This window comes from Anopheles cruzii, chromosome 2 (assembly GCF_943734635.1).
Source record: "Anopheles cruzii chromosome 2, idAnoCruzAS_RS32_06, whole genome shotgun sequence".
Taxonomy (NCBI): domain Eukaryota; kingdom Metazoa; phylum Arthropoda; class Insecta; order Diptera; family Culicidae; genus Anopheles; species Anopheles cruzii.
In genome coordinates, this window is record NC_069144.1 from 23264894 (window position 1) to 23286430 (window position 21537).

General features: G+C 47.2%; 5 protein-coding genes across 9 annotated transcripts; 4 read left to right on the forward strand and 1 right to left on the reverse strand.

The window, feature by feature from the left end:
• The first annotated feature begins 1616 nt into the window (after positions 1 to 1616).
• On the forward strand, positions 1617 to 4207 carry LOC128278285 (heat shock protein 75 kDa, mitochondrial). 4 transcript variants are annotated; one of them, XM_053016977.1, is made up of 3 exons: positions 1617 to 1830; positions 1926 to 3743; positions 3826 to 4207. In XM_053016977.1, the coding sequence occupies exons 1-3, from the start codon at positions 1679 to 1681 to the stop codon at positions 3998 to 4000; spliced, it is 2145 nt and encodes a 714-aa protein (XP_052872937.1). In that variant the 5' UTR covers positions 1617 to 1678; the 3' UTR covers positions 4001 to 4207. The 4 variants fall into 4 exon arrangements, with proteins under 4 accessions (XP_052872937.1, XP_052872936.1, XP_052872935.1 ...); XM_053016976.1 differs by having other exon boundaries at positions 1617 to 1799; positions 1910 to 3743; XM_053016975.1 differs by having other exon boundaries at positions 1679 to 1760; positions 1808 to 3743.
• Positions 4208 to 6362: 2155 nt separating this feature from the next.
• LOC128268733 (V-type proton ATPase 16 kDa proteolipid subunit c) lies at positions 6363 to 13968 on the forward strand. Its single transcript, XM_053005929.1, has 3 exons — positions 6363 to 6648; positions 9665 to 9854; positions 10495 to 13968. Exons 1-3 carry the CDS (start codon positions 6564 to 6566, stop codon positions 10697 to 10699), a joined length of 480 nt encoding a protein of 159 aa, XP_052861889.1. The 5' UTR covers positions 6363 to 6563; the 3' UTR covers positions 10700 to 13968.
• A 787-nt stretch (positions 13969 to 14755) lies between these two features.
• Positions 14756 to 15405, reverse strand: LOC128268123 (guanine nucleotide exchange factor MSS4 homolog). The gene is made up of 2 exons (XM_053005142.1): positions 15178 to 15405; positions 14756 to 15092 (listed from the first exon to the last, which is right to left on the reverse strand). Exons 1-2 carry the CDS (start codon positions 15316 to 15318, stop codon positions 14844 to 14846), a joined length of 390 nt encoding a protein of 129 aa, XP_052861102.1. The 5' UTR covers positions 15319 to 15405; the 3' UTR covers positions 14756 to 14843.
• A 158-nt stretch (positions 15406 to 15563) lies between these two features.
• On the forward strand, positions 15564 to 17621 carry LOC128278206 (alpha-sarcoglycan). Of its 2 annotated transcripts, XM_053016881.1 has the most exons (5): positions 15564 to 16405; positions 16468 to 16691; positions 16783 to 16845; positions 16956 to 17102; positions 17170 to 17621. In XM_053016881.1, exons 1-5 carry the CDS (start codon positions 15632 to 15634, stop codon positions 17303 to 17305), a joined length of 1344 nt encoding a protein of 447 aa, XP_052872841.1. In that variant the 5' UTR covers positions 15564 to 15631; the 3' UTR covers positions 17306 to 17621. The 2 variants fall into 2 exon arrangements, with proteins under 2 accessions (XP_052872841.1, XP_052872842.1); XM_053016882.1 differs by lacking the exon at positions 16783 to 16845.
• Positions 17622 to 17817: 196 nt separating this feature from the next.
• On the forward strand, positions 17818 to 21267 carry LOC128278694 (periodic tryptophan protein 2 homolog). Its single transcript, XM_053017424.1, has 7 exons — positions 17818 to 17917; positions 17982 to 18094; positions 18157 to 19968; positions 20030 to 20177; positions 20248 to 20647; positions 20726 to 20942; positions 21012 to 21267. The coding sequence occupies exons 1-7, from the start codon at positions 17900 to 17902 to the stop codon at positions 21265 to 21267; spliced, it is 2964 nt and encodes a 987-aa protein (XP_052873384.1). The 5' UTR covers positions 17818 to 17899.
• The last annotated feature ends 270 nt before the right edge of the window (positions 21268 to 21537 follow it).

Consider the following 21537-nt stretch of genomic DNA (forward strand, 5'->3'; position numbering starts at 1 on the left):
CCTTGTTTACGAAAAGCGCGGTCACGATTTAGAGAGAGAAATATATCTTTGAATAAAATATAATTTTTCGTTTCAATGTAACAAACATTTGATTTCTTTGAAACTCATCCGATTTTATAGTTTAATACCTGGTATTCGGAGCAACCGTTGTAAAAAATGCAAAGCGCCTTTAAAAATGCGAATCTCCGTTCAAAATTTTTTACATTTTACATTTCGTTTTGTTTTACATGCTTCATTTAGTATAAGCTGTCGAAACATTGGCGCCCTCACAGTCCGTGGTGACTTCCGGAGAGAGTGGCAAATGCACGTGAAGTGGTCGAAGCGAAAGAACCGAGGAGGAATTAGTTCGCATTCTGTGAAATCTGTCCATAAGGACGTTGTTCGATTTGGGGCATTTAATATTTGCTTCTCGCTATCAGACAGCACCCTTGACGCTCTGGCTTCCACGATGGCCTCAGCAGTACCACAAATTACTTCATGTACATCACGAAATTACTTAGTATTTCACGAGGAACGTACATGGGTACGAAATACTCTCGTCACGGAGGAATCTTCAATCGAGTTCACCGGTTAACCGCGATGCAGGATAAGGGCCCCTTCCACACCGTATCTTCAGGGGCGAAAATGAAGCAGGATATGTACCAACGAGAGGACGGAAGGAGTCTTTGGGACTGCGTTAACGGAAAGGACCTACAGAAAAAAATTCTATCGATATACCGACTAGTAGAGCGACTTTGGTTTAGAGAATCTTCTTCTAACCGCCGAGTGGGCTTTGCTTGCCATGGAGATGATGTTAATCTCTGTCCCGCGCCAATAGATACTAGCGAAAGAAAATAAATCTTCGTGTTTCGGTTGTTCAGCTGTAACGGTCATTCGGCTTTTCGTAAAACGGTTAACACTCCAAATTTCCCTTTTTCCGCTGCAATTGAAATATTTAAAAGGGAAAGCGGCAAAATAGATGCGTCTCTTTTGCTCGCTATCGCTTTCTCGTTCTTGTCCATACGAACTCTTGCCTTCGGAGGGGAGTTCATGCTAATCTCAGCCTGTGGTAGGGGAAAAAACAGAAACACCGTATTTGGAAGGGGCAACATATTACAAATTAGATCGCGTGGATGACAACATGAAACTAAATAAAGTAGAAGTGTCGGAGGACATTTTTCATAGAGGCGAAAAAAATTAAGTAATAGAGCTTTTAACGGACTTATTTTCATATGTTGTTGAGTAGATAGTTGATCGGCGACTGCTACTAACTAATTGCTACTCGAACTACTTTTTTAATATTTTCCCGATGCGGGAACCATCCTGTTTCTCCCCCTCACCAGGGGCCTGTATGGCAGGGCAGGGGGCAGGAGCGCGATGCATCTTTTATACATAAAATATGCATATTTTATCAAAATCTTGGAAATTTAGCATTTTTCATCCAAAACTTTGCAATTTTGCTTCAAATTTAGCATTTTTGTTCGAAAACTTTGCATTTCCAAAACGAAGAAAAAACAAACAAGAAGAAATCAAATTTTCGAATTTCGAGAATTGAACGTCAAAAAAACATAAGATATGAAAATGTCAAAACAATTTTCTGTCCCCGGCGGTCTTTGATTGCCTCAGTTCAAATCTAAGCCGCGTGTGATTTGTGTTCTGCCTCGGAACACCGATTGTTTATCGCCGAATCGGATACACAATGAGCGCTACAGTTGGTTTGTTGCGCCTACAAAGGCTAATCCGTGGTTCGTGTGCGCTAGCGAGATGTTTACAGCCGAACGGTAGTCATCTATTGCCACCATCGGCCACTTTGTTGCGTGGTAAGGAGCTGAGTGCCTTTATTATTTCCATGTTTCGTCCGTGCACGTTCCTTCCGAAGGGATTACGCAATCTGCCACCCCTTCGCTAAACACACGCTTCCCGATTTCAGTTCCAAACACATTCAGTGACCGATTGCTCACTACGAAAGTGGCCGAGGATGCATCATCGGGCCCTTCCGGTTACCACTCGATCATACGAGATCAGGAAAAAGCGGTTGGCGATACTGATCGGCACGAGTTTCAGGCCGAGACACGGATGCTGCTTGACATCGTAGCCCGCTCGCTGTACTCCGATAAGGAGGTGTTTGTCCGTGAACTCGTTTCCAACGCAAGCGATGCGCTGGAAAAGTTCCGTTTCCTCTCCCAAACGTCGGCGAGTGCGGACGAGTTCGTTGAGGCGGATCGGGCACTCGAGATTCACATCGGCACCAACAAGCAAGAACGGCAGCTTACGATCCAGGACACCGGAATCGGTATGACGCGTGACGAACTGATTGCCCACCTAGGAACAATTGCGCGGTCCGGTTCGAAGCACTTTATCGAGCAACTGAAGGAGAGTGGCCAGGGTTCGCAGGAAAATGTACAGAACATTATTGGCCAGTTCGGGGTTGGGTTCTATTCCGCGTTCATGGTAGCCGATCGGGTGGATGTTTACACACGCTCGGCAAAGGCTGGGGCCGGACCGGGGCTCAAGTGGTCCTCGGACGGCTCGGGCACGTTCGAGGTACAGGAAGCGGAGAATGTGGCCATCGGGACAAAGATCGTCATTCACCTGAAGGCGGACTGCCGAGAGTTTGCGGACGAGGACCGGATCCGTGAGGTGATCCGTAAGTACAGTAATTTCGTCGGGAGCCCTATCTACCTAAACGGCAAGCAAGCGAACCAGATTCAACCGATCTGGCTCATGGAACCAAAGCAGGTTACTCCCGAGCAGCACAACGAATTCTATCGCTTCGTAGGCAACACGTTTGACACGCCGCGCTTCGTGTTGCACTACAAAACGGACGTGCCGCTGAGCATCCGTGCACTGCTGTACTTCCCCGAGGGTAAACCGGGACTGTTTGAGATGTCCCGAGATGCCGACGTCGGTGTGGCGCTTTACACGCGCAAGGTGCTGATACAATCGAAGACGGAAAATCTGCTCCCGAAGTGGTTGCGCTTTGTGAAAGGCGTGGTCGACTCGGAGGACATACCGTTGAATTTGAGCCGCGAGCTGCTACAAAACAGTGCCCTAATTCGGAAGTTGCGGACCGCCCTCACGAACCGGGTATTGCGCTTCCTGCACGATCGGTCGGTGAAGGAACCGGAAAGCTACACCAAGTTCTACAAGGACTACGGGCTGTTCCTGAAAGAGGGTATTGTAACGAGCCAGGAGCAGCAAGAGAAGGAAGAGATCGCCAAACTGTTGCGCTTCGAGACGAGCAAGGAACCGGACAACAGCGTATCGCTGCCCGAGTACTGCCAACGGCAGGCCGAAGGTCAGAAGGACATCTACTACCTGGCAGCCCCGAACCGGACACTAGCAGAAGCGTCACCGTACTACGAATCGTTGAAGAAGCGTGGCCTCGAGGTCCTGTTTTGCTACGAGGCGTACGATGAGCTCGTGCTGATGCAGCTCGGCATGTATCTGGGCAAGAACCTGGTGTCGGTGGAAAAGGAAATGCGTCGCTCGGACGGGGCCAGTGCGCAGCAGGACGAGCAGGCTGCAGCAATAGAAGGTTCACTATTAAAAGCACAGATCGACGAGCTGTTGCCTTGGTTGAAGCAACGGCTGGCAGGGAAAGTATCCACGGTCAAGACGACCACCAAGCTCGACAGCCACCCATGCGTCGTGACGGTGGAAGAAATGGCGGCGGCTCGACACTTTATTAAAACACAAAGCCACAACATCAGCGAAGAAAATCGGTACGCGTTACTGCAGCCGCAGTTCGAAATAAATGCCAAGTGAGTAGATTTGTTGGTGCCGAAACGGCAAAGTCCGTTTTGTTGGGAACCCTTTTTCAACTAAACTCTCTTTCCCGACCAGACATCCCATCATCAGAAAGCTCCACAAACTTACGTCCAGCGATCCAGCGCTAGCGGAACTGCTGGCGAAGCAACTGTTCTCGAATGCGATGGTGGGCGCGGGCCTGGTTGACGATCCGCGCATGCTGCTTACCAGTATGAACGATTTGTTGGAAAAAGTACTCGACAAGCACTAGTTGAGATTCTTTGCTAGCTGCAAATGATTGAAGCAAATACGATTGGTGCGGTGTGTTCATGCAATAAAAAGCGTATAAGTAATAGTAGGATGGCTTACATTGGCCTCGTGCATTTGGTTGATAAAGGTGATAAGAATGACAAACAATAAAATGAAAGAAGATTGAGTAAATTTTATCAAATTTCCTAGAAACGATTGTTACTCAAAATCTAGCAAAAATATCTATTGCAAGTGTTGAATAAACAAAAATTTATCACTACAACGGTTTCAGTCGAGAAACATAATATCAAAGTTTTCCGAAATGTTTGGGAAATTCTACAACATTTGTTTTAAAAGCCTTGAAACCTAAACACATCAAACGATCAACATTGTGTTACCATTGTTGCAAGTCGTAAATAGGTAAACTAGCGTAATGCTATCTATTTCTTATCTCAGGTTTGTCCTCCTGGGTGTTAAAAATAATCTGGGCTTTTCTATTAAATAATCATTAGCGACAGAGGGAACCGCGATCTCACATCGCACTTGCTTAAATTCTGCGTGATAATCAAAACGGACTGCCCCATGAAATAGTTTTGTTAATACAATTCACACTCTTTAACGCGTCCGTTAACAATGCTTACAAGGCTTTTAAAACAATGTGGTCCATTAAATTTAGCTTCCAATCGTTAATTATCACACTATTGACTGAGAACGAGACATCGGAATTTATATCATAAAATTGAATAGAAATACTCTATTTTGGACCCGCACCAAAGGAACATGAGATGCATAACAGCATAATTAACTTGTACCTAATCGTTCTGTAAAGATGTTATGCAGGTCATATGATGTTAACTCATTGTTGGTACGTAACCGGCAGCCGGGGTCGATGTCACATGCACAGCACCGCGAACAGCAAAATCGTAGATTCCCGCTTACGCGATACGAAGGCTACGAAACCCAGAAACATTATCAATCTTTTTTATATTTTATTTGTTTCGCTTAGTGATTCCTTAAAATAGGTAGAAAAGGCCATGGACATATGCCGCACTGGACGTAAGTTTGGCGCCATGTCCAACTCCACGAGGTTAACGGTGGGGGAATGCTGATGCTGATAACTTGCTAACAAGACAACGTGAGGCCTTAACCAAATATTGCAGTTCGCTGATATGTGTCTTGTGATGATTAGGCCTCAAATGCCTTAGATCTGAAATATTGTTACCCAGATCGAGAATAATTTTTCTTTCGTGATAGCTTTCATTTTCCAAATATGACATTGCCGTATAAATTTCAAACAACGTGTGCTGTCATTCTTGCCTATTTTCTAAAGCTATTATTTGTTTCAGCGATTGCTAATAACGTCGTCGATTCATTCGATGCAGGGAATCATTTTAAACATTTGAATTGACAATATTTGGTGAAAAAAAGATCTTCTGGAAAATGTAAAATGTATTTTGAATTAGGTTAACAAAGCTGGTCGCGTGCGCATTCTTCTTGGAAGGAAAAATTTGCCTAGCCGCACACTTTCGTGTCATGTGCTTGTCAAGTTGCGAAAGCGGAGCAGCACTTGTAAGAAGAATTGTTGTAGGAAAATTGGTCCCTTCCATCGGTCGATATTCACCATTTGGCGCTGTCTTGATTGGGATTGCCGTACCGAAAGTTTGCTTGCACGATTCGCACGATGCACACGCACACAGCGTTGCCGCGGCAGCCAAACACGCTCAGCTTCGCACACACCTTCGGCACTTTTAATCACGATCATGTGACTCACTTATCACAGCTGCAATTAAAAAGCTCGTTATCACGCATACTCCACTGTAGGTTTATTGTGCCGAGGGTGGAAGCAATCGCATGAACGATCTATCAAAAAATGTTCAGCGAATTGCGAGACGCAATTTCGCACTCTTTTTGCGGCATCCTTGAACAGTCAATAGTAGTGAACGTATGAACATCCTAATCGGAATTGCCTTCGATGCTGGGCATTGTTCACGCCTGTTTTCTACATCTAGTTCACTGATTCAATTGGAGTCTAACCAGATCATATGACCCTTGCTGGAAGCAGTAACATTCGTTTCTGGCACGTGTCGACCCACAGAGATGCTGCGCTGTTTTGCGAGCTAGTCTCAAATAAAGGCAGACACTATCTTTGCGGCCTGTAAATGCTACATTTATCCAACGGGATACTACCGATTCCGAGAAAAACAGATCCAAGCCCGTTCGCCCATTGGGCCATTTTCGAGCCTGCTTGAAATTGTCCGCCAAACTCCGGCGCGGTGTCAAAACGGTGTGTGAGCGAGTGTGAGTGCCATCGCGGAAACTCACCACTGAGCAAAAGTCACGAGTGTTTCGTGTACACGGTCGCAGTTGGCCATATTTGTCGGAGCACCGGACCAGTCGATTCATCAGTTTTGTACCGAGCGTGTGTTGAGTCAGTCGTCTCTAGCCGTGCGTGTCCCGAGAACTGTCTCTCTCCTTGTGTACCACCATCACCAACAGCAGCAGCATAAAGTGACCAGCAGCGCTACACGTTTGCAAAGGACCCGCGTTCAGAACTAGATCAACAAAAACTACCCACACATTCTAAAATGGCAGCACCATTGCCGGAAGAGAACCCCGTCTACTCGCCCTTCTTCGGAGTCATGGGCGCAGCGGCTGCTATCGTTTTCAGCGGTAAGAGGAAACTACTGGGCCCCCTCACCACCACGCCCCACTGATGAGATCGATTCCCCGGGGCAGCTACACTTTCCACGGAGCCGTGCTGAGTCGGTAGTTCTTGTTCCGATAGCTCGAAATCCGCCCAATTCCGCCGTATTCCGCCGCTGGCTGCTGCCAATGCGTTACCGCCCCACCCCTTTCGTCTGTCTTTTCCACTCTCGCCGTGAAACGGGTTGTGGCAGACCGCGGTGTAGGAATATCGTCATGTGAGCGCAATGTGCCCTCACCCATGTGTGTGTGTGTGTGTGTGCGTATACTGTGTCGTGCTTATGTGTGTGTTTGTGCGCGCAAGTGCCCTCGTGACCACTTTTCGATTTTTGCGCGATTCATTCCGTGTGCTCTCTTGTGCAGGCTTTCCTTCGGAACTATGGCAATCCTTTTTTCTTCCTGGCCCCCTTTTTTTAGACGGAGGCCTTTGGCGGGATGTATGGGCGCTGCGCCCCTTTTCCTTGCAATTGACCAGTATTGTCACAACATTTCATGCGAAAATGGTGACGAAAATTCGATGTAGCGAAACTCTCCCATGCGAAGATGTGTGCTGCGTGAATTTTGGGTATGGCTATGTGTGGGTGTTTCACAGGCAAGCGCAAAAGGATGGAGACGTGGGGTGGCGCACAGTTTGCAAGGAATGCATCTAACAAGTGCGTACAGAAATGTTACGACTTTGGGAGAGGATGCCTCGAGCGAGAAAGAGTGGCCAGCTTTCGCTGTGCGTATGTGCATAGGAAAACCATACGAGAAAGAGAGAGAAGGATGGAATGTGCGACAGTACTATCCTTTTAGTCGAAGGTGCTGTGCTTTTGGGAGCGAAGGAGCTCGTCCGCTCTCGTAGTAGTATTGCTCTGCTCATTGGCTTGATTATTATTGATTTTGGGGCCAAGGACTACCGCGCGTAATGGAAGGAGAACAGGAAAAGCTCACTCTCTTCTCTTTTTCTCTCTCTGGCGCCCCACAAACACCACTGTACATCATCCGTGCTTAATCCGCTCCCCCGAAAAAGGTTCCATCGATTTTTCTAAGATGACCGTCCGGAGACGGCGGAAGCTGCGGTGGCGGCAACACCATCTCTTGACGAGGCTCATCACGAAGGGTTTCTTGTAGGAAAGTTCTCCGGAATGTAACAGGATGCTAGCCACCGATGCGTTTTTGATCAGTATCATGCAATAACCCGACCACATGATCCATGGCCTTAATCAGCAATAAATGTGTTCGCATTACCCGCCACCTGACATATGTTTCCTAACATACTTTGATGTGGACTCCTCTTGTTCCGATTCAGTACGACCCGCTCACACGATGAATCGTCTGAAAATTCGAAGAAAAACCGGACCCCGTTGAAGCCCATATCATTTACCCGGTCAGAAGAGTGTGTGTGGGATGAAGGATATCGATTTTTCTTCTGCTGTGGCTTCTCGCTCTCCTGTCGCTGGCGTCGTGACCCGAAATATCCCCTAACCGAGTTTGAGAGTGTTCCAATTTCAAAGATCGAACTACCGTACATCCACGGAATGAGGATGAGAAACAACAGAAGAGTTGCTGGAAACTGTCCTCCCTTTTACCGTGTGACCGATTGAAACGAAGGCATCGAATTGAAACGGAAGGACATTCGCTCTCACAGAATTGACCCCGAAAGCGGGGGATTGCTGTGGTTGCGGTCCATTATGAATCCGTGTGACGTCACTCGGTTCCAATTGGCATTTAGGTGGCTCGTGGCTCTCGTCGGTATGTCGGCGGATGCCACAATGCGCGGGGTGTGCAATTTGTGCGAAGTGTGGAATAATTACAGGGCTCTCGTGTAAGGGCTTCCCGCTGGTTCCGCTAGAGAATTTTCCTATTCATGTGTGCATGCACGCGAGTCACGATTGTTTGGCCACAACTGCATAGTCAGTAGCCGTTTGGAGCATTCGAATCGTGCTGCCGAAATTGGCTGGGGATCGCGGAACCAAACCACGATCGAATTTTGCAGCAAAATCATACAATTCTTCAAGGAAAAAGCGTCAGGAAGTTCCAGCTGCTATCTGGTTGACGTACACGGTTCCCTACTTGCTATCTTGCGCGTAGTCGGGAACTTTGCGATTTCAAATGTTCGTGGCGATTGTCTGCTCGCGAGTCATATGACCACTCGCGCAGCGTGACTGATACGGTGACGATTCGCCGTCCGCCGCGTTGGATGGATGATCATGTGAACGCGTTTTTTTCTCCAGCACAACTACCAGCACATCGTCACATGACATTGCCACCATCACGGACACAAATGTAGCTTGTCACGCACCTCACTAGCGACCATTAAGGCGGGGAGCGGGTGTTGCTTGATGGTCCACCTGTTGGGGGGTCGGGGTCCATGAGCGGCGATTTCTTCAGTGCGATCTTCACGTGATGGTATTTCATTGGCCCAACTGGTGTGTGTGTGGGGGGAGCGGAGGGGTGGGAGTGTACTAAGCGTCATGTGACACGGTCTGACGGGGGGGAGTATCGAGAGATATGATCATGGAATTTCCATTTTGATCATTTTTTCACTTTAACCAATCCACATGTGATCGTCAAGTACGTTTGTCAGTTGATTGCTAAAAAGGTGGCGATAGGCGATAATGTTTCCCATAGATTTCCTGTTCTCTTGGAGCGGAAGTTTGTTATCACATGCTGTTGAATTGTGGTAGCCGCTTGTTACTGGTGACAGCATCCCATGCGGGCGCTGCATTCCAGATTACAGTACCATGCACGACGGATGTTTTGTTTGTCGGAATCCACCATTTTCCACTCCCATTTCGAGAGCAAGATCCATAAAAGTCAAAGGAGGCTGTGGTAAAGTATCCTAAGGCTATTCTGGCAGCGGTTAGCTCATTTGCCCTTTTTTGGTTTCGTTCTAAGATCGTTATTGCACCGACACAACAAAAGATTCAAAACATTATCTCCGCTAAGCCTGATCAAAATGTTTTTACTAATTAGCCATTTCTTAACCTTCTTACTATAGCCCTTGGTGCTGCTTATGGAACAGCTAAGTCCGGTACCGGTATTGCCGCCATGTCGGTGATGCGCCCGGAGCTGATCATGAAGTCGATCATTCCCGTTGTCATGGCGGGTATCATTGCCATCTACGGTCTGGTCGTTGCTGTGCTGATTGCCGGTTCCTTGGATGAGCCACTGAAATACCCACTGTACAAGTAAGTATTGTTCCAGTGACTATCGACTTGTGTTTAAATGAAAAATTGATTGTCTTGGAGCCTTATAAGGAGTGCACCTTTTTTTACCTTCACCAGTGTTCGATAACTGTTTATTTATGTTTGGAGCAATGTTTCGATGATGGCCTCCGTTCGTGTGGCTTCCATTGCTTACGCTCTTTTTGGTGCGAATATCCTGCATCCTGTGTATTTTGAACATTACAAGAGCGCGCGGAAGCGTTATATATGCAAAAAAGAAGCGAGAGAACGTACGTTGTGAGAGAAAATATGGTTAGACTCAACGTTGTTTTTGATGTCATATTACATTGTTCATGTTGTTTGATTGCATGCTCAGCAAATGATGCCATATTCTCGCTCTCGTCCGTGTTTTCATGCTCTATATGACTATTTATAGATGGTACAGTTCGTTGTTAGACATACGGATAGCAAAAGTGGATGATTATGGGCCCAAATAAAGCTTTCTGGAAAATAGTATTGATTAAAGAAATAAATCGACTTGCTAAAGACGTTCTTGGAATACGTTTCAATTTGACGTGGTTTAAAATTATACATTCAATTAAAATAAGCGGTTGTAAATCTTGTCAAAGACAATAAAGACTAAAATAATGTTTTCTCGTTGCAGGGGCTTCATTCATCTCGGCGCCGGTTTGTCCGTAGGCTTCTCTGGCTTGGCTGCCGGGTTTGCCATCGGTATCGTCGGTGATGCCGGTGTCCGCGGTACTGCCCAGCAACCCAGACTGTTCGTCGGTATGATTCTGATTCTCATTTTCGCCGAAGTCTTGGGTCTGTACGGTTTGATTGTCGCCATCTACCTGTACACGAAATAAGCTGGCAGCGGTCGGTGGAAGTCGACGAGAGAGGGTTACAGTCGGAGGGTAAGGGTAATGCTTTAAACATCTCCCAGCACTCTCTGACGTAGTAGTTGCGCCAAAAAAAGAAAAAAAGAACGAGAACAAACAATCACGGTACCCGAAACAACAACACCAGTAATACTGTGGCGGGTTACAACAGCAACAACAAGCAAACAATCGAAGAAGATGCAGAGTATGCAGCAAAGTCTAGATGGAACCTATCATCGTCATTATTGCTGTTATCAGCATAGTGGAGCATGCCAAGGGGATGGGCAAGCTTACGTGACGCTAGACATGCAGAACTTCCTATTATTATTTGGCGCGATCACCATCAAAACATCTGGAAGACATCTTGCAAGAAACGGATAAGGTATGCATCAGAGTAGCTGTGGAGAAGATCGGGGGCTGCTGGACCATCAAGATACATACCTCACACATCATCTGAGGATAAAGTAAAGCAGAATAACACCGAAACGAATGTGACACAAAAAAAGATGTCTAGTGCGTGAGAGAGACAAAGAGAGCACACGAAACATCTGTGCTGAAGAAAACTGCTTGACAATGAAATGCATCCTACGGCGGCTCCTTATTCTCTCACGCAAACAATGGCCAATAATACATAACACCTGGAGGAGCGCTCATTTGATCATATCGAGCAACCTGTCATCACTGAGATATGAAGCGTAAAGGGACAGATACCGATAGCGGTATGGTAACCAGTTATTGTCGTCGATCAAGGATCCTGTGTGCTTGATCAACCCGTTCACAGACTGTCCACTTTGGTGGTGGGCGGCGATGTGAACTGTGCGGATACATGTACCCTTTTCGGAGCTGTCTGGCGTTGGTTGCGCCACGCACGAACCATACTTGCAAAACTTCCGGAACTAAAGCAAAAGACTATTTGTATTTATGTAAAAATAATGTGTATTTAATTGTAAACTTAATTTATGTACATGTAAATTTTTCCACACATTTACACTCTCCTCCCAGCCATCAGCGGCACTCGCACACGCTCGCAGACACACACACAGCAAGAATCTGAACTCGGTTCTAAGGGACCTACGATCTTCCATTGCTCCGACGAGAGCTTCAGTTTGGAGTGTATTTTTTTCTTTTCCGTTTCACCGGTTTGTGGAAGCCAGCAATTGGTTTAGCGAACGACTCCACATTTAACGTGGAGTGGCGCCACATTTTGTTGTGGTGCAAATATCTATTTTCTTCGTCAACCGGTAGAGAAGTAAACCCTGGTGCGGCTCACATCCTTGTGGGTGGCAAAGTTGGGCAATCTCCGTTTCATGTTTTTCTCAAAACAGCTTTCAAAAGGAAAAACAACAGCAAACGAAGAACGAGGGATTTGTTGAAGTATTCGATCATTTGATTTTACGAAGAGGAGTTGGGTGTGTGTGTGTGTTTGTGTGTGCGAAAGTGGCAAGTAGTAAGTGTGTTGTGTACTATTGAGCTAAAATTGAACACTTTTTTGTCACTTCATTAGTAGAAGCATTAAAACGAAAACAGACCCATCAATGGTGCGAAAAAACATCTTCGAGCCGTAACAAGAGAAACAACTACACGGAGGAGTTAGGTCAGCGGAAGAAGAGTCAAGATCAAACCACCAACTAGCTTCCTACCTACTCCAGTGTCTAGCAGGAATGGAATAACAAGAGACTAATCTTGTAGAAGGGAAAACAACAGAAGAACTATCATATGCGTTCGTTACACATGTTCGTTACACAAAACCACACATAAGCAAATGTAATATTACCGATCATCATCATCACTGAGCGACGAAACGATTATTGCCTAAGTCTAATGGGAACAGAATATGTTAACTGAGAACGGGATTGACATCAACACGCGGTGGTAATCCACGAGCAACATCTTTAAGATCTGGTGCAATTACATGCCGGGGGCCTTTTCTGGGGGACCGGTGGAGAGGTTCTTGCTGCAAACCCAACAGCACATTCTGCAACAAAACCTATACGACCTCTACCAACCAGTTCGGCAAACACATTGTTCACTGTATGGCGCAAAGGACGAAGATTGTCTATAGACGAGAAAGATAAGAGGGAGAGAGAGAGAAAGTTTAACATCGTCCACGTTATTGTTTTATTTTTCATGGTATCTTCACTGAAAACAACAAGAGAGAGAGAGACACACACACACACACAAGTAAAATAAAAATGCACACGCATACCTTATACGTATGATAAAACAACAACGTCGTAATCATAACAGAGACGAGGAGGTCCTTAGGTCCTTAATATCGTATGCTGTATATAGGGCGAGGGCGATCAATGAAGAGAAGATCAAGAAAGAGACACACACACACACCGATACAAAACGATAATCAAATGCTCTTCAACATCTGATGTGCTTGCTGATGGTGAGGTGAGTTAAGAGCAAATTAGGGTTCCGAACAAAACGGCAAGATGGCTTCCCTTTGAGTGCGCGTGGTACGGTTCGCCCCTTTTTCGCTCGTCTAGATGCTGAGACGAGAGAAACACGGATGTGGAAGCCATTTTCTCGCTTTGTCCGCCGGAGTGCACCCCTTTTTATCCCCACCGCACAGGCACATGTAGAGCAACGAACATCCAGCATAACTGGTACAAAAAGCGAAGGGATGGTGCTAACTCAACATCTTCTACGGCTCCCTTTCTTCCTGCACTGAACGGAAGTGTACGGAAAATGCAAAAAAATATGGGTCAACCAAAATGCTGGAACATCAACAACATCTGGAGCACAGCCCATCCAGAGAGACCCTGACAGGAAACGGAAGCTTATTAAACATATGAATGGGTTGTGGGAGAGAGTGGAAGCGAGTGAGCGGCGAGGAGAACAGTGAGAGCAAATGAGGAAGCTTTAAAAGTTAGTACACGAAGATCCAGCTACTAGTAGCTTGCCGCAACAAATACCTACTACCTTACCGATACCATCTAATTACTTTTATTGATAAGTTAAAGAAAGGAACCACGATTTAGTTGAAAGACAAAGTGAGAGAGCGAGCGACAGACGGAGAGACACACAAACAAGATCAACACAAAGAAAAAGATAACCCCTTGGAGCTCTAGTAATAACACGGGGCGTGCAAAGCAAAAACCGATTGCATTAATCTACCGAAGCAAATGACAATTGCGGACATCATCATCTGTTAAAGAGGAGACACACGAAAGAGAGACGACGGGAGAAGATATTCAATGAAAAAGTGAAAAAATATGAAAATAAAAAAGAGAAAACAGAACAAGGAACCTCTACGCCTGTTGCTTTATTACGATATTGTCATTTTCTCTATTTTAGCTTTCTCTTCAGCTGTTTATGGAAATAACCCTCACAATTCCACTCAAACGACATACGGTGTTGAGTAGTAAACCATTGAGCTTTTGTTGAACACAAACTTTATTTTCTTGCTGCAGAGCGCACGCGGTCGGAGAACAAAGAGCGAGACAAAATGACAATGTGTTAAAAAATTAGCTCCGTTTCTCCCGGGTTTGTCTCTAATACTCCCTACGCGTTTTCGTTCTGTCCTACGCGTTTGTTACTTTCCTTCAGTGCGGTCGTTCTTAACATACGGTTTATTAATACTATATTGAATGTGTATCCGTCCAAATCCGTCTCGGACCTCTTCTCGCGCATATTCAACTGGACGGCTCATTAGAGTAAGAAGTTTTACTCTGGGTTCTTTTACGGGTCGCCCCCGACACGTACTGTCGATATGGGAGGTTTTATTACCCTGCGAAGCCTCGCGGGGTTCATAGCATCGCTACTGATGTTTTTATTGATTTGAACTCGATTTTTTTCCTAATGTGGTTATGAATATGTTTTAAATAATAAAGTTTTTTAAGACTTAAACCAGCTCTTATTGAAGAGTTACTTCGTTCGACGAAAAACCTCGCCTTTTCCAGATGTTTCTCTCAAAAGCCAGCCAGCATAAAACGATAATTGACTATTTACAAAACGAAAACGTTTGCCTTATTGAAAAACATAGTGACGGATTGTTGCGTTCAATCAACGCTTTCGGGTGGATTTGGGGAAAGTTCCTGTGATCGTGGGAGTTTAGAACATTTTATTAGACACATGTTATGCCATTTTGCATCACACCACAAAACGACCGTGTCGGTCCCACTTATTCGTGTTTTACTCGTTCGAGGGCCACATAGCATTGCTTCGTGTCTACATCATAATACCCAACCGGCCCTGCTTCACAGTCGGCGCATATCAAGTACTTCTTGTTGTTGACCGTGTTGCTGAATCCGATGTTTTCGAATATGTACATATCCTTGACCATCCAAAAGTGTTTCAGTTTTCGGCACGCGAAACCCTCGTCGTCCTTTGCCGTCGTTTGCTTTTTCTGCCGCGCTTCCGGGAGTTCAAACTGAAATCATGTGATAAAGATACGAAAACAAAACAAGGGTCAAAGCTAATTGGGCGCGGGTACGCGACGTTCGGCATGATATTACTTCAATATCCGTGTAGTCCGCATTTGCCGGTTTCAGCATCAAGGAACCGCATCGTTCGCACTTTACGCTCGTTTTATTGCGTGAACTTTCATCGACCAATTCTGTGTAGGTGGGCGCGACTAACGTATCTTCACTGGACATGCTGCTGTTGGGGGAAAAACTTCGGTTTAAGTTTTCCAAACAGGAATGTAACAAAGCGAGGATGAAAAATGAACGTTGGATGGAAAGTGTTTGTTTACAAAGCAACGAACTGTCATCTCTAACTGACAGGCTGTCAGATTGATCCGAAAATATATATATTTTTTTCAAAACTCCGCGCACATGCGCAACGGACTACTTAGTAGTTTTGCATTGTTGTTTTGCCTGACATCAAATGGAGCAAAAATTTTAGATCCAAGTAACACACTACATCATAAAGTTATTGTAATTTATTGCAGAGTCGTTTATGCTGTGAATGCAGGCTAGAGGTTACGTCTTACTGCGGTGGATAGTGATGAAAACGTTGGCCTTAGCTTTGGTGCTGCTTCCACTGTGCTGTGGCACCGAAACCATCTACATTACGGACGATGTGTCCGTTTCGGAGTTCTTTTCGTTGCGTATCGAGCCGCGCATGTTCAACTGGACATATGAAGGGCTTAGTGAGCAGTTCCACTATCGATCTTCGCTCGAAGGTTACCCCGAATTACCGTCGTTTATACGTTACATGTATAGTAAAGAGTACCATTCTGGGTTCCTCTACGGCACGCCACCGACACGTACTGCCGATACGCGGGTTCCGATCGAAATTATCGCCCTCAACCGGATGTCGTACGAGACGAAGCGCTTGGTGCTGATTCTGGCCGTTCATCGGAAGCAGCAGCCTGCAAAACACGCTATCCAAATGAAGATCGACAACCTAAATTGGGTGCACATGATGGATCCGGGCCGGATCGAGAATATCAAGAACATTTTTCGCAACGAACTGTGGCCCGAAAGTCGGGCAGATCTGCACATCATTTTCATGGATTCGGCGGTTAAGCTGGGCGCCAGAATGCCGCTCAGGCCGCAGCAACGCGAAGGGGTCGTTGTGCATCTTGGCAGTCGGGCCGACTTCTCGGGACGCATGCTCGACCTTCAGGAGGAAGTGAAACCACTGTATAAGATTGCCTCTTGCACGTACAAACGTACGTCGGTGCAGACGACATTCGAAAACTCTGGCTTTAAGCTAGATTGGTGCGCTTTCCGTTTGGTAAGTCTAATGCCAAAGTAGATATGGGCAGCATATTCATGACCATCTTGTCGGTTTTACAGACGACAGCTGCCGATGATGACATCACGGCGTTGCCACATCATCCGAATGAAAGCCTCAGACATGCCGGTTCTCATGTGGATAAGTGGGATGCACCGTTGAAGTCAGAAATTCCGGAGCGCAACTACAGCGACGAGGTGGCCATTTCGTTCGCCATCCCTGGCATGATTTTTGCCCTGCTAATCTGTGCTTTGACCATCATTCTGTGTTTCCAGCACGAAAAACTGTAAGCAGCATCTTGGGTTTCTGTAAAGATGACTTTTTTTAGCTTTTGGTTTCTCTTTTTATCATTTATCTTATTTTTGATTCCACCACAGGCAGGATGACGATTCAGAGTATTATTTCAATCATGTTTTCTACATTTGTTCAGACTTCCTTAGGTAACGGAATCGTGCAGACTCGTTCAAACGTTCCGTGTCTTCGCTCATTACTGTTTCATGTTATTTCTATTCTTCTACTTACATGTGGTTTCATTTAATAACGGAGATAGAATGCACAAATCTTCCCGAAACGAGTACAACATGGTGCCGTCGAATGTGCAGATGGTGATGATGCACTGCTCACCGGACGACACTCACTCCACGATCAAGCTGAAGAGCTTACGAGATGCCCCGTTCGATGATCCTCAGCGTCTAAGGTGTGTTGAATGGTCGTTTGCTACCGATTCAAAAATGGAAAGTAATCTGTTCCCTCCTCCTTTTAAGCCCATCGGATAGCTACTATCGCGAGGGAAGTCCTCATATCAGCAACATGTACATGCGCCCGAAACCACCGCCGTACAAGATGACGGGAAACTCCGGCTCTCCGACGATGAATCGGGGCGCCGATGACGAGATATGACAAGTGGAGCCAAGAATTTTGTTCTGCTAAACCCGGATGCGCACAAACAATCGTAGAACGAAATTCGAACCACGAACTCTGCCCATGATGGTGGAGTTTTTCGAAGGAATTGATAGTCGCAGTTGTAGCTATTAGTCGTTGCTTCGCCAGCAAGTGTGTACTCAAAACCATTTCTCTTCCGGTAGCATATCATACAAAATAACCGCCGGAAAATATTAGTGTGCTTCATATGATTGAAGTTCTTCTCCCGGAATCGGAATTTATGCATGACAGTTTATCGTTCAATTAGATACGAAAGCAATAAAGTTTAAAGTGCGACCGATCGAAGCTGGAAGGCGTACTTCGTCGTTACACCACCCAAGATCGTTACCAGCGTGACACAGACCGTCACGCTGCGTCCGTTTAGGAACGGAACGGAAAATGGAACAAAATGGCATGTGTTGGTGTTCATCCGCAATACTGTTCATTTTACGGCCACAACATACAACTGTCAAACTAACGCGCACATGGCCGCTCTGTTGCGCCGGTAGAAAGAGTAAATATACCAAATGTTGGTGGTGCTTTAATTGAGCTGTTTTCGCACCTTTCTACAACATGAAGTTCGCATACAAGGTAAGTAAAAGGTATAGTTCCAATGGTGCATTCTCAGCTTCGTGCTTTTTCCCTTGGTTTCCAGTTCAGCAACCTCCTCGGAGCGGTGTTTCGGAGAGGAAATCTTTTGTTCACGCCCGATGGCTACTCCGTGATCAGTCCGGTGGGCAATCGGATAACAATATTCGACCTAAAGAGGTACGCAGATCTCCCGGCAGCAGTTTGCGGGTTAAACAAGTGGTCGTTTCCTTACCTTACAGCAACAAGTCGTCCACACTGAGCATCGAAAGCCAGTACAACTACACGGCCATCGATCTCTCGCCCGATGGCTGCCTGTTGGTGGTGGTGAACGAAATTGGCGAGGCGCAGATGATCAGCATGATCTCACAGACCACCATTCATCGATACAAGTTCCGCACTGAGGTTAAGTGGCTGCGATTCAGCCCGGACGGTAAGTATTTCGCGGCATGCGTCAACACGGCTGTCCTGGTGTTCCGCACGCCGGGTGAATCGTCCGGAACGTACGGTTCGTTTGTGGTGGCCCGGGCCCTGGAGGTGGCGTACGATGAGACGGTTTTTCTCGACTGGGCACCGAACTCGAAGTTGCTGGCAATCGGCTCAAAGGATAACACCGTGCGGTTACACAATGTCGTGTACCTGGAAACATTTCGCCCGTTCGTACTCGGTGGCCACCGGGCAGCAATAGTTGGGTGCTTCTTCGAGGACCGAACACTCGATTTGAACACGATCAGTAGCGACGGTCAACTGATGCTGTGGGAGTGCGGGATGGATGTCGACGATCTACGTATAACCCGGGCCCAACTCGAACGCGAGGCAGAGGGCACGCCGCGCATTAAAAAGGAGCGTCAAGACGATGTAGACGGTGGCGGAGAGACGGAGAATTTTTCGGCCGATAAGGATTACGAAAAAGAAGGTCCTTCCGGTGTTGGAGACCTGCCGATGGAGCACCTGCGCGATGCCGGTATGGCAAGGGACGGTGAAGAACGGGACGCGCAAGGGAAGGTGATTGTGGGCTTGAAACGGCATCCGTTTTTCTACAAACGGCTTGCGCGCCACTTTTTGGGCGATGAACCGCGGAAGGAGAACCGCAGCGCGATCGTCAGCGCGGCCGCGTACCATAAGCAGCTGCGGATTCTCGTGGTGGCCTTTTCGACAGGGGCATTCTACCTGTACGAGCTGCCGGACGTTAACATGATCCACTCGCTTTGCATCTCGGAGATGAGCATCGGCTCGGTGGTGTTCAACAACACGGGCGACTGGTTGGCACTCGGTGTATCCGAACTGGGCCAATTGTTGGTTTGGGAGTGGCAAAGCGAGCAGTACATCATGAAGCAGCAAGAGCACTCGCAGGGTATGAATTGCGTAGCGTACGCACCGGACGGGCACCAGCTGGTGACCGGAGGCCACGACGGAAAGGTGAAGCTGTGGAGCATCACGAGCGGCTTCTGTATCGTGACGTTCAGCGAGCACACGTCGGCCGTGATGGCGGTGGAGTTTTGTCGGAACAAAAAGTTTCTCGTCAGCGCATCCCTGGACGGGACGGTGCGAGCGTACGACGTGACGCGGTACCGAAACTTCCGTACCTTCACCTCTCCCGAACCGGTCCAGTTTGCGTCGGTGGCGGCCGATTTTTCGGGCGAACTGGTCGCCGCAGGCAGTCAGGACTCGTTCGAGGTGTACCTGTGGTCGATGAAACTGGGCCGCCTGCTGGAGGTGCTGAGTGGCCACGAGGGGCCGGTGGTGTCATTGGCGTTCGCACCGATCGCTTCGTCGTCGGCGATGGTGTCTGGCTCGTGGGACCAGACGGTGCGCATCTGGGACTGCCTGGAAGCGTCCGGAGCGCAGGAAACGATCCACCTCGGCTCGGACGTGGTTTGCGTCGCATTTAAGCCGGATGGTGAGGAGGTGGCAGTATCCACGTTGAACGGTAACATCACCGTGTTTCACGCGAAATCGGCCGCGCAGCTTGCGTCAATCGAGGGCAGAAACGATATGGAGGGAAGCGTCTCGCAGCAAGATCTGAACACGGCTCAGAGGAATCTGCTCGGAAGGTGAGACAACCTGTGATCATCACAAAACGATAGTTTTAAATTCCCAGTACTCGCTTCCCAGAGCTTTTATGTCCATCTGTTACTCGGCCGACGGGGAGTGTTTACTGGCCGGCGGGAAGTCGAAGTACGTCTGCATCTACAACGTGAAGGAAGCGATTCTGTTGAAAAAGTTCCAAATCACCCAAAATCGAAGCCTGGACGGAATGGATGTAAGTATCTGGCATGAAGGCATGATCTCCGTCGTGTGGAGTACTATCTGCGTTCTGGCGTTCGTTAAAGGAATTTATGAACCGCCGCAACCTAACCGAGTTCGGCAACATGGCGCTGCTGGAGGAGCGGGAAGAGCTGGAAGGTGGCAACGTGGCGGTGCGGTTGCCTGGAGCGAAAAAAGGGAACATGGCGGCTCGAAACGTGAAACCGGAGGTAAACGTGCTGTCGGTACGCTTTTCGCCCTCCGGTCAAACGTGGGCCGCCGTTTCGAGTGAAGGGTTGCTAGTTTACGCTCTGCACAAGGGCATCGTGTTCGATCCGTTCCAACTGTCGACGGAGGTGACACCGCGAGCGACCCGTGAGTTGTTGTACAAGAAAAAGGACTACGGTGGCGCCCTGCTGATGGCATTGAAGCTGAACGAACCGAGCCTCCTGCAGGAGGTCATCGAAAGTGTGCCGTTTAGTGACGGTAGGTGAAGCAAATAGGCGAACCGAATAAGTGACAATCCCCGTCCCGTAATTGACTCGCTTCCTACTGCTGTTACAGTGGAGTTGGTGCAGGAATCCTTACCGGACGAGTTTGCGCACCGGACGTTGCAGTTTGTTGCGAGAACACTTGGCACCACGCGCCACGTTGAGTTTTACTTGCGCTGGTCGACCGTGCTACTAACACGCCTGGGGCAGGTGGAATCCTTGCTGGACACGCAAACCCTGGTTACGTTGCATCAGAACCTGAATCACAAATATGATCAGCTGAACAAAATGTACGACACGAATCTGCCGAGTCCGGTGAACGATTGTTTATTTGTTTCTCTTCTTTCCCCAAATTGCAGCTGCGATTTTAACAAGTACACCTTGCAGGTGTTGAAAAACCTGTCTGTCTCCAATAAGGCAACGAAAAGCACACCAGCCAATGGGAAGGGGCAGGATCACAAAGATGCTGCGGCTGAGCGGGTGGCAAAGGAAGACGGTTCCTCGTCGGAGGACGAATTCGAATTAATGCTGATGAACGAACGTGCCAAGCGGCAATCTACCGACGAGGACGAGCAGGATCTGGACAGTGAAGCGATGGAAGCAGACGATCATTAGCGAGCCAGCAACCGATATAAGTATTCTCGGTGTCGCAAGAAAATAAAAAAAAAGGTTCTTATAAGAATCGATGATTGGGTAATGATGGAGTTCATTGATTTTGGTTTTGTTCGAATTTATGTTTAATCGATTTCTTTCATTCTTAAGGAAGATCTTCGGACGGTCGATAGTGGTGTTTCGATCAGTTTACGGATTTACTATGTGTAGTCGGCCGTCTTCCAGTTCTCTCTTGCCCCTGTCTCAATTATTGGTTTCATGAACGTCGCGCCC

Excerpts from the sequence above, each read along its gene's own strand:
- LOC128268123 (XM_053005142.1), bottom strand. The coding sequence starts at position 15,318 with ATGTCCAGTGAAGATACGTTAGTCGCGCCCACCTACACAGAATTGGTC. Across the intron at positions 15,093-15,177 it reads CGGACTACACGGATATTGAA|TTTGAACTCCCGGAAGCGCG; the intron begins GTAATATCATGC and ends ACATGATTTCAG.
- LOC128268733 (XM_053005929.1), top strand. The coding sequence starts at position 6,564 with ATGGCAGCACCATTGCCGGAAGAGAACCCCGTCTACTCGCCCTTCTTC. Across the intron at positions 6,649-9,664 it reads GGCTGCTATCGTTTTCAGCG|CCCTTGGTGCTGCTTATGGA; the intron begins GTAAGAGGAAAC and ends TTCTTACTATAG. Across the intron at positions 9,855-10,494 it reads CTGAAATACCCACTGTACAA|GGGCTTCATTCATCTCGGCG; the intron begins GTAAGTATTGTT and ends TTCTCGTTGCAG.
- LOC128278285 (XM_053016975.1), top strand. The coding sequence starts at position 1,679 with ATGAGCGCTACAGTTGGTTTGTTGCGCCTACAAAGGCTAATCCGTGGT. Across the intron at positions 1,761-1,807 it reads GAGATGTTTACAGCCGAACG|CTGAGTGCCTTTATTATTTC; the intron begins GTAGTCATCTAT and ends CGTGGTAAGGAG. Across the intron at positions 3,744-3,825 it reads CAGTTCGAAATAAATGCCAA|ACATCCCATCATCAGAAAGC; the intron begins GTGAGTAGATTT and ends TTTCCCGACCAG.
- LOC128278206 (XM_053016881.1), top strand. The coding sequence starts at position 15,632 with ATGCAGGCTAGAGGTTACGTCTTACTGCGGTGGATAGTGATGAAAACG. Across the intron at positions 16,406-16,467 it reads ATTGGTGCGCTTTCCGTTTG|ACGACAGCTGCCGATGATGA; the intron begins GTAAGTCTAATG and ends TCGGTTTTACAG. Across the intron at positions 17,103-17,169 it reads GATGATCCTCAGCGTCTAAG|CCCATCGGATAGCTACTATC; the intron begins GTGTGTTGAATG and ends CCTCCTTTTAAG.
- LOC128278694 (XM_053017424.1), top strand. Across the intron at positions 18,095-18,156 it reads ACAATATTCGACCTAAAGAG|CAACAAGTCGTCCACACTGA; the intron begins GTACGCAGATCT and ends CTTACCTTACAG. Across the intron at positions 19,969-20,029 it reads CAGAGGAATCTGCTCGGAAG|AGCTTTTATGTCCATCTGTT; the intron begins GTGAGACAACCT and ends CTCGCTTCCCAG.